The 13,255-nt window shown below is 35.2% G+C and overlaps 1 protein-coding gene across 1 annotated transcript in view; it reads right to left on the minus strand.

Moving 5' to 3' along the window:
* Positions 1-13,255, minus strand: part of LOC109048397 (piwi-like protein 2) — a 30,110-nt gene that overhangs the window by 7,014 nt on the left and 9,841 nt on the right. The window contains exons 9-15 of the mRNA XM_042723533.1: positions 9,442-9,522; positions 9,079-9,192; positions 5,097-5,285; positions 4,764-4,848; positions 4,167-4,256; positions 3,532-3,672; positions 2,138-2,251 (exon numbers count right to left, since the gene is read on the minus strand). Coding sequence (XP_042579467.1) covers positions 2,138-2,251; positions 3,532-3,672; positions 4,167-4,256; positions 4,764-4,848; positions 5,097-5,285; positions 9,079-9,192; positions 9,442-9,522 — 814 coding nt within the window. The remainder of the gene's footprint in view (positions 1-2,137; positions 2,252-3,531; positions 3,673-4,166; positions 4,257-4,763; positions 4,849-5,096; positions 5,286-9,078; positions 9,193-9,441; positions 9,523-13,255) is intronic.

Below are 13,255 nucleotides of genomic sequence, written 5' to 3' on the forward strand. Positions count from 1 at the left end.
GCTAACTGTTCATCACGACTTCAAAATAAATACATGCTCTGATGTCCACATATTCAAGAGTTTACAGTGTTTATAGCATTTCTGACTAAAAGAAGCGTCCAAATATTAAAGATTAAGCAGACAATTGAATTAAATGCTGTTTAGTCAATATTAAACAAGGATTAGATTGGGGGAAAGTGTAAAAACCATCATCAGTCCTTCGGTGCCTTCTGCAGACATTTGATATAACACAGCGTAGAGATATATATATATATACACATACAGTAGTTAACATTTGAAGTGGATCAAAACCTTTCATCAAAGTTATCCGCAAACCTAAAACCAAAATGCGTTCTCGTCTTAGGGCAACTTTGATTAACTTTTTTGAACCCCTTCAAACATTGTCTATTAATATATATATATATATATATATATATATATATATATATATATATATATATATATGAAGAGTTCATTTGCAAAAACGAACTCTCAGAATTCTCTGAAATCATGTTTTTTTTCTCGTTTTTCATTTATTTTGACTAGGTTAAAAATTAACTAAAACAAACAGCTAACTAACACAATAAAACAATAATAAAATGATAACATTATAAAAACATGCTTTTTGAAAATGTAAAAAAAAAAATTATATATATTAGGGCTGTGCGATTAATCGAAATTGTAATAAAATCACGATTTGAGCGTGTGCGATTTCTAAATCGCTTTATAGCACGGTTTTCCGCGATCCCGACCTCCCGCAGTATGCTGTCCGATCCAATCAGAATGCAGCGCACCTAAGTGGAGCGTGAGAACAGAACAGACTGGGCATATACCTAACTCCAGGTTCACACACACTGTCTGTGATGCGTATTTTTTCCGAGCCCATGTTAATGGATCAGAACGTTCACACTGCACACGGAAAAAGATGTGAACAGAAAAGGTTAGAAATCGAGAGGTGCGAAAAGAATGAATATCTAGCGCATGAGCATAGAGAGAGTTGTGAGTGAGTGGGTGAGTGAGAGGAGACATGTTTTAAGTGCTCTCTCCTCTCTCCGGACGAGAGAAGCGTGTATCTGAGCATCGTGTATCTGACAAAGCAAAGGAAATATGTGTGCAAGCGGAGAGATTCGCACTCGCGCATTATTTTAATGTGCTTTCACGTTACAATAACTCGCTCTCGCTGCTGCTTCTGAACCGCATACACATACTGTATACGCACTGTAGACGGAGTACGTGTGAACCTTGGGCAATGAATATATTTCAGCACCTGAGGCACCGCTACAATGAGCTCTATGACCAATGCATGAAAAAAAAATAAAAATAAAAAAGCCCTGGACACGGGTTTTATTTTATTTTATTATTATTATTTTTACCATATGTCTCGACATTTTGTTTGACATCTTTACTTAGTGATTATTTTGACTTATGTCTGTTCTAGAGGCATGTTACAACTTTTTGATAAAGCTCTCATTGGTTTTCTTTTGGAAAGATGTTTCAAATTTATACTGAATGCATTTATGACTGTAAAGCATGTCTGTGTGTCAAAATCGTGATTAAAATCAAAATCGCAAAATTGATCAAAAAATCGTGATAGGTTTTTTTTGTCCATATCGCACAGACCTAATATATATATTTTTTACATGATTACTTGTCAGAATAATGTACCCATTTTTTGATCACCAAAATAATTGTTAGTGACAGATCTAATTATTTAATGTGCAAATATGTTAGCCAATCATACCAGTGGACATTTACATTGACGTCTCACAGCAGACACGCCCTTTCCAGCAGAATGCTTAAATCAAAGGGCTAAATTAATGGTACAAAATTACCATTTGTGTGTAAATCATTACAGTTTCTGATGAACCATATTAAGATAAGTGCACCTCAGGAAACATTATAAAATAATGCATTTCATGACCCCTTTAATACCGTGCCTCAAACTAAATGTGTGAATTCAATCCACACGTTTCTTTCACTCAAGCCAAACAAGGCTGTTCTCTTTCTGTGGTGTGAGACCTCCTCCAGTCTTTGAAAACATGCAGGTTCTTTAGTCCACCTCCTCTGATCAGTCTGACATGTGCCCGCCGCACGTGTGCACTCCCCCACAGATCAACGAGTCACAGTGATTTCGTTCAAACACCCTACACTCACTCACAGTGCTGATGGAGGGGTCTCGAACCACCTCTCTGGACCAGTCTACTGACGGAGACGTGACAAAAGAAGCTGAATGCAAGCAGATGGTCTCGCTGGGCAGAGTTCTTCCTTGAGTCTGTGGAATAACAAAATCTTAGCTACAAACACACCAATGTATCATGAGCACAAAAGACAGCATGCAACTCAATACAGTTAATACAATTCTTTTTGTTGTTGTTGTTGCTTTACATTTAAAATGGGCACAAAAACAAAACCGTATATGGATATTTGTCAGGTACTATTCAGGTAAATACAATATTTAGGGCTGTCACTAATGATTATTTTGGTAATCGAGTAATCTGTCGATTATTCAGAAAAATTGACGTAATAAAAATAGTTTCAAATAAAATATAAAAAGCAAGTGATCATAAGGTTTTATTGAACAAAACAGTCGATATGTATAATATAGAAATAAAACAATAATCATAACTTATAATATTGACTAAACATACACAGCATATGCAAATATGGAGTTTGCATGCAAATGATAATTGTTTGTGCGGAGCAGCATTTACTGTGAATGGACATAACCTACACGCATATAAATAAAGCGCATATTAAACCTGCAATGCATATTTTTGTTTAACTGAATCACAGCCTTTGTGAATTCATGATAGCACTTCTCTTTTATTATGATTTTTAAATGGTTTTAATATTTCGTGCTTTACTTCTTGTAGTTCATCGGCCGGTATTTTTTTTTTAAATAATAGAGTACTCAAATTTAGTTGAGGAATTGTGACAGGCCTAACAATAATTCAAGAAAACTCCATTAAATCCTAAAAATAAAAACATTAAAGTGTTACAATGCTATATACATTTTTAAGTTACTTTAATAATATTAATGATAACTGATATACAGTACAATAATATATAATAAGCTATACAGAATAATGCAATATAATATATCTAGGTACAGTATAATAGGAGTTTGAATTTTAAAAATGACTTGATGGATTTGTGGACGTTTAGTACTTTAATTCAAAGGATTAGTGTAAAAATGTACTATTTCGACATTCTTTTGAACAGCTTTGATCACAGAACTAAATTACATTTTAAAATATAATGAAACCGAAAACGGTTATTTGAAATTGTAATAATATTTCACAATACTAGTTTTGATCAAATAAAGGCAGCCTTAAATGCACTTCTTTCAAAAAAATAAAAAAATAAAATAACTACCTAGCCCAAACTTTCAGAAGTGTAACAATTTAATTGGAGCCATCCAGGTGTAATACGAGTTGAACAGGAACTTATTTCTGGTTTAATATTTATGGAGGACCTGATGGAGCAGTGGATGCACTGAAGACACAAATAGTTCTCCGAACTAAACTGTGAGGTGCGTGTTTCCATTCTCACCACTAGAATCTCTTGGCTGATGCTGAGGCCCCAGCGGGCCAGTTCTGAGACCGCTTCATTATTGCTGTTGATGTTGTGCAGCAGTTGTTTGAGACTCTGGGTGTGTTGCTTGGCTCCCACATTGATGTGCATGGTCAAATCCTAAAACACAAGACGAAGCACGAGCAAAAAAGCAGTCTTAAGTCGCTGGGGTGTATTTATAGCAACAGCCAAAAATACATTGTATGGGTCAAAATTATCAATTTTTCTTTTATGCCAAAAATCATTAGGATATTAAGTAAAGATCATGTCCCACGAAGATATTTTGTAAATTTCTTACTGTAAATATATCAAAACTTGATTTTTGATTAGTAATATGCATTGCTAAGAACTTCATTTGAACAACTTGAAAGGCGATTGTCTCATTTTTTATTTTTTTTTGCAACCTCAGATTCCAGATTTTCAAATAGTTGTATCTCGGCCAAATATTGTCCTCCTAACAAACCATACATCAATGGAAAGCTTATTTATAAATCCCTTATGACTGGGATTTATGACTTATGGTTTGTGGTCCAGGGTCACATATCTGAGCAGTTTGCAAAATAAATAGTTCACCCACTTGACTGCGTTTAAGACTATTTTTAACCGATTCGTACCTTCATGGCTCGGAAGTCTTTCCTCATTTTTTCAGGGATGCCGGTCATGAAGGAGAGTTCCGGCAGCAGCAGGATTTCACCCGTTATAACCTGTTATGAAATGGATCAAATTCACATGTACATAGCATTACACATAATAAATTCACATCCTAGTACATTAATATTTACGTCACTCAGACTGCTATGTTCAATGCAGCTGTTTTGACAAAAGCAAACGAAATTTATTTCTAGTTTCAACATTATTTGTTATTCAGATATTCTTCTTTACAGAAAAGAAGTATCATCTGTATGCAAAGTGACCCACATTTGGTTTTTGACCACTGAAAATGCGTACAATTTAACAGTTTACTCCTGAAGCCATATTGATATTCTAATATCTCCGGAACTAATTACTCTCTGGAACGAATTAATATTAATATTAATAAACCACTGTTACAGAACAGTACCCAATGGCACCACTAGATGGCAGGAGTTTGAATTCAGTTAAGCCCATGCTATTCAAACCACAACTGACAGACATGCAGCTCATTATAAAGCTTTATAATAACCCAAAACATAATCAAACAAAACAGCACCACAATCCGTTCCAGAAATCACCTTTCCTCCCGGTTTGGACCTCTCTTTTGGACGATGGATGAGCAGTGGTTGGTCCAGTTCCTTTATGGTGATGCCATAGTTCTTTCTATGTATATAAAAAGCTAATCAGAAAATTGACAAAACAAACAATAAAACACTAATCTGTCACTCTAAACTAGCACATATCCGTCTCTGCTATTATAATCAGCTACTATTAATGAATGCATGAGCTTTAGCAATGTCATGTGCATCGTATAAATCCAGTTTATACACGTTACGGTCCAGCTGTTTTGTCTTTTACATGCACTCAGGTCTTAAATCAGAGAAGTGGGTTCTTCCACACAGCTGATGAACCTGTAGTAATCGACAAACGTGGTCACGGTTCCGTCAGCCAAGGTGAAAGTGTCTTTGGGAGACTTGGACCACTCGATGTCATCGATACGGTAAGTGCGGTTATTATAGCGTGTGATGACGATTGAGCCGACGAACTCCTTTGTGCATTCGTCCTGAAAGCTTTCACGACTTCCCTGGTAAATCAGGTTCCTACAGCAGACAAACGGTCATTCAGAGACAGCTGTGTTGAGGAAATTACATCATTGCACTAATTTTGGCAAACTGATTTTAGCCTAGAATTTAGCATGCATTTCAAACATTTTATACAGATGAGTTCTGATCCAAAACCTATGAGCTGCATTGCTGTCTAACACTCACATGAGATCAGACAGTCTCTGAGATCCTGGCTGCTACTCTTAAGGGTCAAATTTTTTGAAAACTGAATAAATAAGCTTTTCATTGATGTATGGTTTGTTAGGAGGACAACATTTGGCTGAGATGCAACTATTTGAAAATCTGGAATCTGACTAGGGATGTCAACGATTAATCAATGATCGATTAATTGTCGATAAGAGATGCAATCGATTAAGGCTGTCGATGGTCGGTTAACCGATTTAATGTTGGGCTGCGTGCGGCTCATGCGCAGAACACGTGCGAGCGGCTGTGAGTGACGGTGACGGTAGCTATAAAAGCATCATCATTCATTCACAATGTACAAATTAAGCTTTTAATGTGATTTAAACTTTAAAGTACATTAAAATAGAAACAACATAAAAGTTCTTCAACATAAAAAAAACAATAGAAATGTAGTAACTAAGTCATTTCATCAGATAACTGTTTCATATCGTGCGCTTTACAGGGCTGCGGGACACAGGACAGGACAGATAGCTAGTAACGTTATTCATTCCTTCAACTTGTTAATTCGTTCCTATGACTTATTAATTTGTGGCAATTGTCCATGTTTCATTAATTTTGTTCCCTAAATAATCCATGATTTAAGTGAAATAAGGGAGCAAATTAATAAATCGAACGAATTCTTAATTCATGAAATCTTTCATTTCCCTTCCCATATAGAGATGCGAAAAAAGTGATTAAAAGTGAAAGATAATAAAATAAACCTGCGAAATTAGAGGGTTACACTGTGAAGATTTAGGAAAAGGAACAATGACTATATATTATTGAATTTGTGGAAATTCGTGACCAACCGGTAAACCAGAACAAAGCCGCGTAAATGAAGGCTATGGGCTCGAGCGCATCCAGAGGCATGCTCGCGATCTAACATTTTCCTATTATTCCTCTAATAAACAAAGCTTAAATAAATAATTGCTGGATTCAAAACAGCGATTAACAGGCGCTGTGACAGACACGATACGTTTTCCCACGCGCATTCAGTGATGTCACTAAACGGTGACGCCGAGCATCGCTCACAAGTTTCTGCATTGACCTAACTAGGGCACAGGTTCTCAAACCCTGGGACAAAATGGGATGCTTTAAGAAAAATGTAATAGGCCCAAAATAAAAATAACAATTTGTTTTCTTGATTGTTTTTTTTTATTTTTTTATAAATATGCGAAATATATCTGACTTCAATAATTAAGATAACGGATTTAAAACAGAAGTGTGGCTGCGCTCCACAAGTTCACGGAAAGAAAAAAAAAAGGATGACAACGCATTCTGTTTGTTTGCTTTATTTTACAAGAGCACAAATCTTCTGTTTTTATTTTGAGTGTGCACAAATGAAAGAAAACACTTTTGCGGAAAAGGTTTTTTTATTTTTATTTGTATTTTTATTTTTTTATGTCTCAGCTGTTTCGATCGCGCCGGAGCCTGCTGCACACGTGTATTCTAGCGATTCAAACTCACATCGCAGTCTGTTCATTATCAAAATAAAATAGTCAACTAAAGATTTAAAAGGTTACACCAGTCAGTTTAAATAGACCGTAGTATACCGGTCTAATCTGCTGTTATGCCAAGGACGTTTGTGCTCTTGTGAAGAGGATTATCTTTTCCGTCTATATGCGAATGCATGTTAAGTACAAGCCTAGTTTACATTATAAATAATAGTTTAACATTCAGATGCATTGCGAATATGGAAACATTTTGATTTATGCCGAATGAGACAAGAGCAATAACCTCCAAATAAATTTAGCCAAAGCCGTGCTCGCTCGTCCTCGTCTGCACGCACGATCTGATGCACTGTATGCCGGGTTTTTAAAAACAAATAGGCCTACCGGTACCGCAGAAATCTGACATTTTCTAGGACATAATCCAGCAGGATCAAATTAATGTGAGTAACAGTGTTTTGCTGCAGCAGCGCCGATGTAGGCTAAGCAGTTCACTTAATGCGCAGCGCAGTCACACGCGAAGCAGTTTTATGATTGGGATAATTTTATTTTAAATGCCATAATGTCAGTTGAAAACATTGCAGTTGTGTTTTAAAATACAACGAGCACCAATAAACCATTTAAAGAGGTGCGTTCAGCGGGATTCCGTCATCCGTGCGGGATTGGAAACGGTCAACAAAGTAAAATTACCTCAAAAGTATTGCGCGCTCTTTTCATTTTATGAAATCATCATAATCACATCTATTCATTTTAGAATCCTGCTACTAGCATTTTATTCAGACTTAAACCCCTTTAATTCAAGCGAGAAAGCGTTTTGTGTGTGCGTGTGGCTTTTGCACATCATGTCATGCCGGTGACTGCGTGCCTGCAATAGACGCATTTTGCAGCATTATGGTTAACGATTAATCGATTAATTGATCGTTAATTTAAACGACGATCGATCATGGAAATAATCGAAATTTGACATCCCTAAATCTGACGGTGCAAAAAAAAAAAAAAATCTAAATATTGAGAAAATCACCTTTAAAGTTGTCCAAATGAAGTTCTTAGCAATGCATATTACTAATCAAAAATAAAGTTTTGATATATTTACAGTAGGAAATTTACAAAATATCTTAATAGGACATGATCTTTACTTAATATCCTAATGATTTTTGGCATAAAAGAAAAATCTATAATTTTGACCCATTCAATGTATTTTTGGCTGTTGCTACAAATACACCCCAGAGACTTAAAACTGCTTTTGTGCTCAAGGGACACATATAACATGATGCTGCCTGCACTTCCTACTCACGCATTGGGACGCTGCTTATTTTCATAAAGTTGAGCTCTGCTTGATTTCGTCACATCACCAATGGTCTCAAACACTTGTTTCAACATAAATGGCCAACTCTCAGTAAAATGAAATAATGACGGTTACAGCTGCATCTTAACTGAAATGATCTTAATATATGCAGGTCTATTTAGTATTTTTTTAATTTGAATTTTCTTTTTTTTATGCCACGTCAGCATCAAATGCTATCTGATAGCAACAACAGAGTAATGACAAACCATGTAAGATTTTTAATTCTGATATTTCAACCCAGTTTATAAAGTAATGATGCATTACCTCAAGAAGTGCATAGTATATATACTGTCTGGGTAAAATAGTCAATCCTTAATTCAATTTTGGATTTTATTTTTCCATTCATACCACTCTGAACTCACTTCGTCTACTATATTACACTATACTATATTTCACTTGAGCTTGTGGCAAAGAATATGCTTTTGTCTTTGCTATGAATGATTAGAAGCACTGCTCAATGCTGCACTAGAATTTGGCCAATATTTAAAATATTTTTTATTAATTAATACTATAATAAATACTACAACAATAACACTGGTAAAATCATTTTGATTAGCACAAAAAAAAAAAAAACATTTAAAAAAAAAGTTTTAGTGATGCACTTACAATTTAAGTGAAACAGGCAATGCTTAATGCTGCACTAGAATAAGCTTCATGTTAATAATCTAAAAATAAACCTATTTAAAAAATGCATAGTTTTCCTTTTTTCTAGATCGGCAACTCACTAGATTTTGGAACAGCTTTGGAGTGGAACGAAACACTCGACTGATGAAGTGGCACTGACTTCATACATGTGTGCATGATTGAAACTCACATGACATCCAGCACGGAGTCGTTTCGCAGCACCTTATGCGAGACGTCCACAATGAGGTAGAGGCCGCCATCAGTGTGCTTGATACTGGTGGAGTATCCAGGCCACACCTGAAGCCTGATGGACACGCATTTACAAACACAGATAGGCACAAACTATCACGAGGATCCTGGACGGTGAATCAATATGCAAAGCATTACTGCAAGTGGTGCTGAAACGGTTCAAACGCATCCAGCAACCACAGGTCAGGTGGAAAAATACCAAATCTTGAGTCTAGATTTATTCGGTGTGAAACCAAACAAAGTGGAGCACAGCAATTCTGGTTGGATTGCAATCACAGACGACAATCAGGTCAGTGCAAAATACCTGTGTTTGCCGAGAATCACTACAGCGTTGGGGTCGTAATGGTTTCTGCCCACCAGCTTCAGCCCCAGCAATTTCATCACTCTAGAACGGAGAGAAAGATTGAGAGGAAAGCAGCAGGAAAAGTCAGAGATGTCAGAGCTGACTGTCAACAAGCCATTATAGCTCAAGACTTCTCTTCTATGCATAGAAAAATTGGAGCAATACTCCACAGGGCTCGACAATGTGGCCTTTTTTGCACTGCATGCTCACAGCTTAACTACAGCAGCAGGCTGGCAGCGTTTCCCAATACCTTACTGAATATTTGCTTTAATAATGGCCATAAACTACCCAACGGTTCTTGGTAGTCTTTGAGAAGTGTTATGAACTTGATTGTCACAAAATCTTATTTACATGAAGAGCGGGGATAACATTTATATTGAAATGCATTAAATTAATGTGCAAAATCCAGTTTTGTTACCGGTGACTAAAAACATTAAAAATGTTTGTTAATGGAAATAGAGCTAAAATAAAGTATGAATCTAATATGAAATATATGCCTTGGCAATAAACGGAAATAAACTAAGCTTGAGTGTAAGTAGCCAAATTACTAAAACTAAAATAAGATAACGTTAAACATATGCAAAAGAACTAAGATGAATCGCAAATGCATATAACAAAAAAAAAAAAAAAAAAATTAAAATGAATAGGGCTGGGTATTGTTCAAAATCTTTCGATCCGGTGCCAATTTCGGTATCTCAGTTTCGATACCAATTTTATGAAATCCATTTTAACAAGATTACAGAACACATTACCTCAGAAAAACTTTGGTTTTATTTTTTCAGTTTGACTCATGCTCCTTAGCCTGTGCACAAACGAACAAAAAATGTTTTATAAAGAGCTCATGCTCACCAAAGCTGAATTTATTTTAATAAAAAATACAGTAAAACTTGTAATATTGTGAAATAGTATTACAATTTAAAATCTTATTTGAATATATTTCAAAATGTAATTTATTCCTGTGATGTCAAAGTTGAATTTTCAAAATCATTACTTAAGTGTCACATGACAGTTCGCTGCTTAATATTTTGGATACTATGATACATTTTTTTTCATGATTCTTTGATGAATAAAAAATTAAAAAGAACAGCATTTATTTAAAAACGAAATATTTTGTAACGTAACATGTTTTAATGTCACCTTTGATAACTTTAATGCATCCTTACTGAAAAATAATTCTGACTAAGCAACACATTTTTGACCGGCAGTGTACATTCAGTAGTTATTATTTATTGCAATATAAACACTGTCAGAGTGATCAACAAGGTATCTCTTAATTTACCAGTCGAAGACGGAGCAACTTTCTGCTCTTATGTTTACTCCGTGCACTGTCAAGGTCTTCATCATATTTGTCGTGGTACTGCAAATACTGCATCACGCGCTGTTGGCATCGAGCCTGGAGAAATGTACCCACACTTTTGATCGACTTTTCCACATCTTTAAGGTATTATGTGTGTGTGCTCGCGTCTCATATAAGTATGTGCCATGGTATGTGCGCGGAGAGTTCCGCGCGTCTCGTGTGTGTAGAGTTTGTGTGTGTGTGTGTGTGTGTGAGTGACTTTATGTGTGTTGTTGTGCATTTCATATGTACTTGTTTTTGCACTGACGTTGACGAGTTAACTCCTTAGGTATCGAAATCTGGAACCGAACAACATGTCATTTTTCGATACTCGATAGTATCGAGGCAATTCGGTCGGTACCTAAAAAGTATCGAACTCGGTACCCAGCCCTAAAAATGAACTGAAAATCTGAAAAAATTAAAAGAAAAACATTCAAAATTTCTAAAACAGTATAAATAATACTAAAATAACAGGTGAAACCTTTTGATTACCACTAAATATTAATTCTAACTTCACGGCAGAATTAACGAATTGCAAATGGGGCAAAATTGTAAACATTAAAATATTACTGTATGATATAAACACAGGCATTAACATGATCACAGTGTGATACATCTATTATTGAAACTAATAACATAAGAGCTTTAATAAAATCAGAAGCATCACATTCCTGCCTTCAAACTCTCCAAAAACCATCCCCACTCATTTTCTATTCTAAATAACCTCGCTTTTTGCCTTTTTAAGCCAATATTAATTTTTGCACTAATCAAAATTCTGCCTCATATGCTGTCGAATGGGTTTAACTTGCACTGAACCCGCAATACTGCTTTAACCCAGAACAGAAGCCACAGTCTTCACTCCTCTTCGTGTTGTTCACACGGTTCCGTAATGCAATTACACTTATTTAATTTTCCAACATTGCTTGATGACCCCCATCTCTGATCTTTAACAGACGCTGTGGAGGGAGACGGAGTGAAGTAGTCTCTCAGGAGCATGTTTTCACTCCTGGACATCACACGAGGGAATCCGGAGCGATATGACTGCTAAGAATTATGTTGTACAATACAGAGAAGAATTATTTGTCTGTCTGTAACAGAATTATGTCTGCTGAAAACACTGGGAGTCAGAGTTAGTGGTTTTTTCTCTCGATATTCAATTTCAGTTTAGACTTAATGGTGCATAGTTTTCAGCCCTTACAGATATCAGCACTACAGATCTGTCTGTTTGTCTGATGCACTACACTTTTTCAGAAGCTTTTCACAATAACACATCATACTGCATTACTTTTGGATCTACAGTATATGAATTTGCTAATGCATGTTGCCTTTGCAATGTTTCACAGCGAGTACAGTGAGTGTATCTGAGATACATTTACTTTATGCTAAGTATACTAAAAATACATTTACATATCATATGTGACCCTGGACCATAAGGGTCTTACGGGTCAGTTTTTAGAAATTAAGATTTCTACATCATCTTAAAGCTGAATAAATAATCTCTCCATTGATGTATGGTTTGTTAGGAGGACAATATTTGGCTGATACACAACTATTTGAAAATCTTGAGTCTGAGGGTGCAAGAAAAATCTAAATATTGAGAAAATCACCTTTAAAGTTGTTCAAATGAAGTTCTTAGCAATGCATATTACTAATCAAAAATTAAGTTTTAATATATTTATGGTAGGAAATTTACAAAATATCTTCAAGGAACATGATCTTTACTTAATATCCTAATGATTTTTGGCATAAAAGAAAAATCTATAATTTTGAACCATACAATGTATTTTTGGCTATTGCTACAAATATACCTGTGCTACTCATGAATGCTTTTGTGCTCCAGGGTCACATATTTGTAAGGTGTTGAAGTCTTAAGGCTGTATACCCTAACCCTAGTGAAAAATAAATGCACTAAAATGTATTTGAAACATTTATTTCATTCTAGGTATACTACAGATACATTAACATTTATGTACTTAATAAAAATACCCTGCAACTGTACTTTTAGTACAGTAACCTGGTATACTTATAAAGTCTGCATAATTGGAACAACGAATTTTGTGTTTAATGCACTTTAATTGTGCTGAAGTCCAACTAAAGATATACTAAGTATATTTGATCGTGCAAAAGTTGGCAAGTACACTTCAGGTACACTTGAAAAAAATCATTTATAGACCTATATTATTCAAAGATTATACAATCCTCATCAATAGTGACATTAAAACACATTTTAATCTTAATATTAAGAAATGGTCATTGTGCACAAGTAGTGCTCGAAATAAAGTATAATTTTTATATTAGTAAGTCTTGAGCAATATGAGAAATACGTTAGAGTTATAGATTTCAACTATACTTAGTATGTCTAATGTAATAATCATACCAACAAAATCTATAATCGTTGCATCCCTAATTTTGAGCATTACATCAAGAACAAATCACAAA

The sequence above is a fragment of the Cyprinus carpio genome, chromosome B5 (assembly GCF_018340385.1).
Source record: "Cyprinus carpio isolate SPL01 chromosome B5, ASM1834038v1, whole genome shotgun sequence".
NCBI classification, from domain to species: domain Eukaryota; kingdom Metazoa; phylum Chordata; class Actinopteri; order Cypriniformes; family Cyprinidae; genus Cyprinus; species Cyprinus carpio.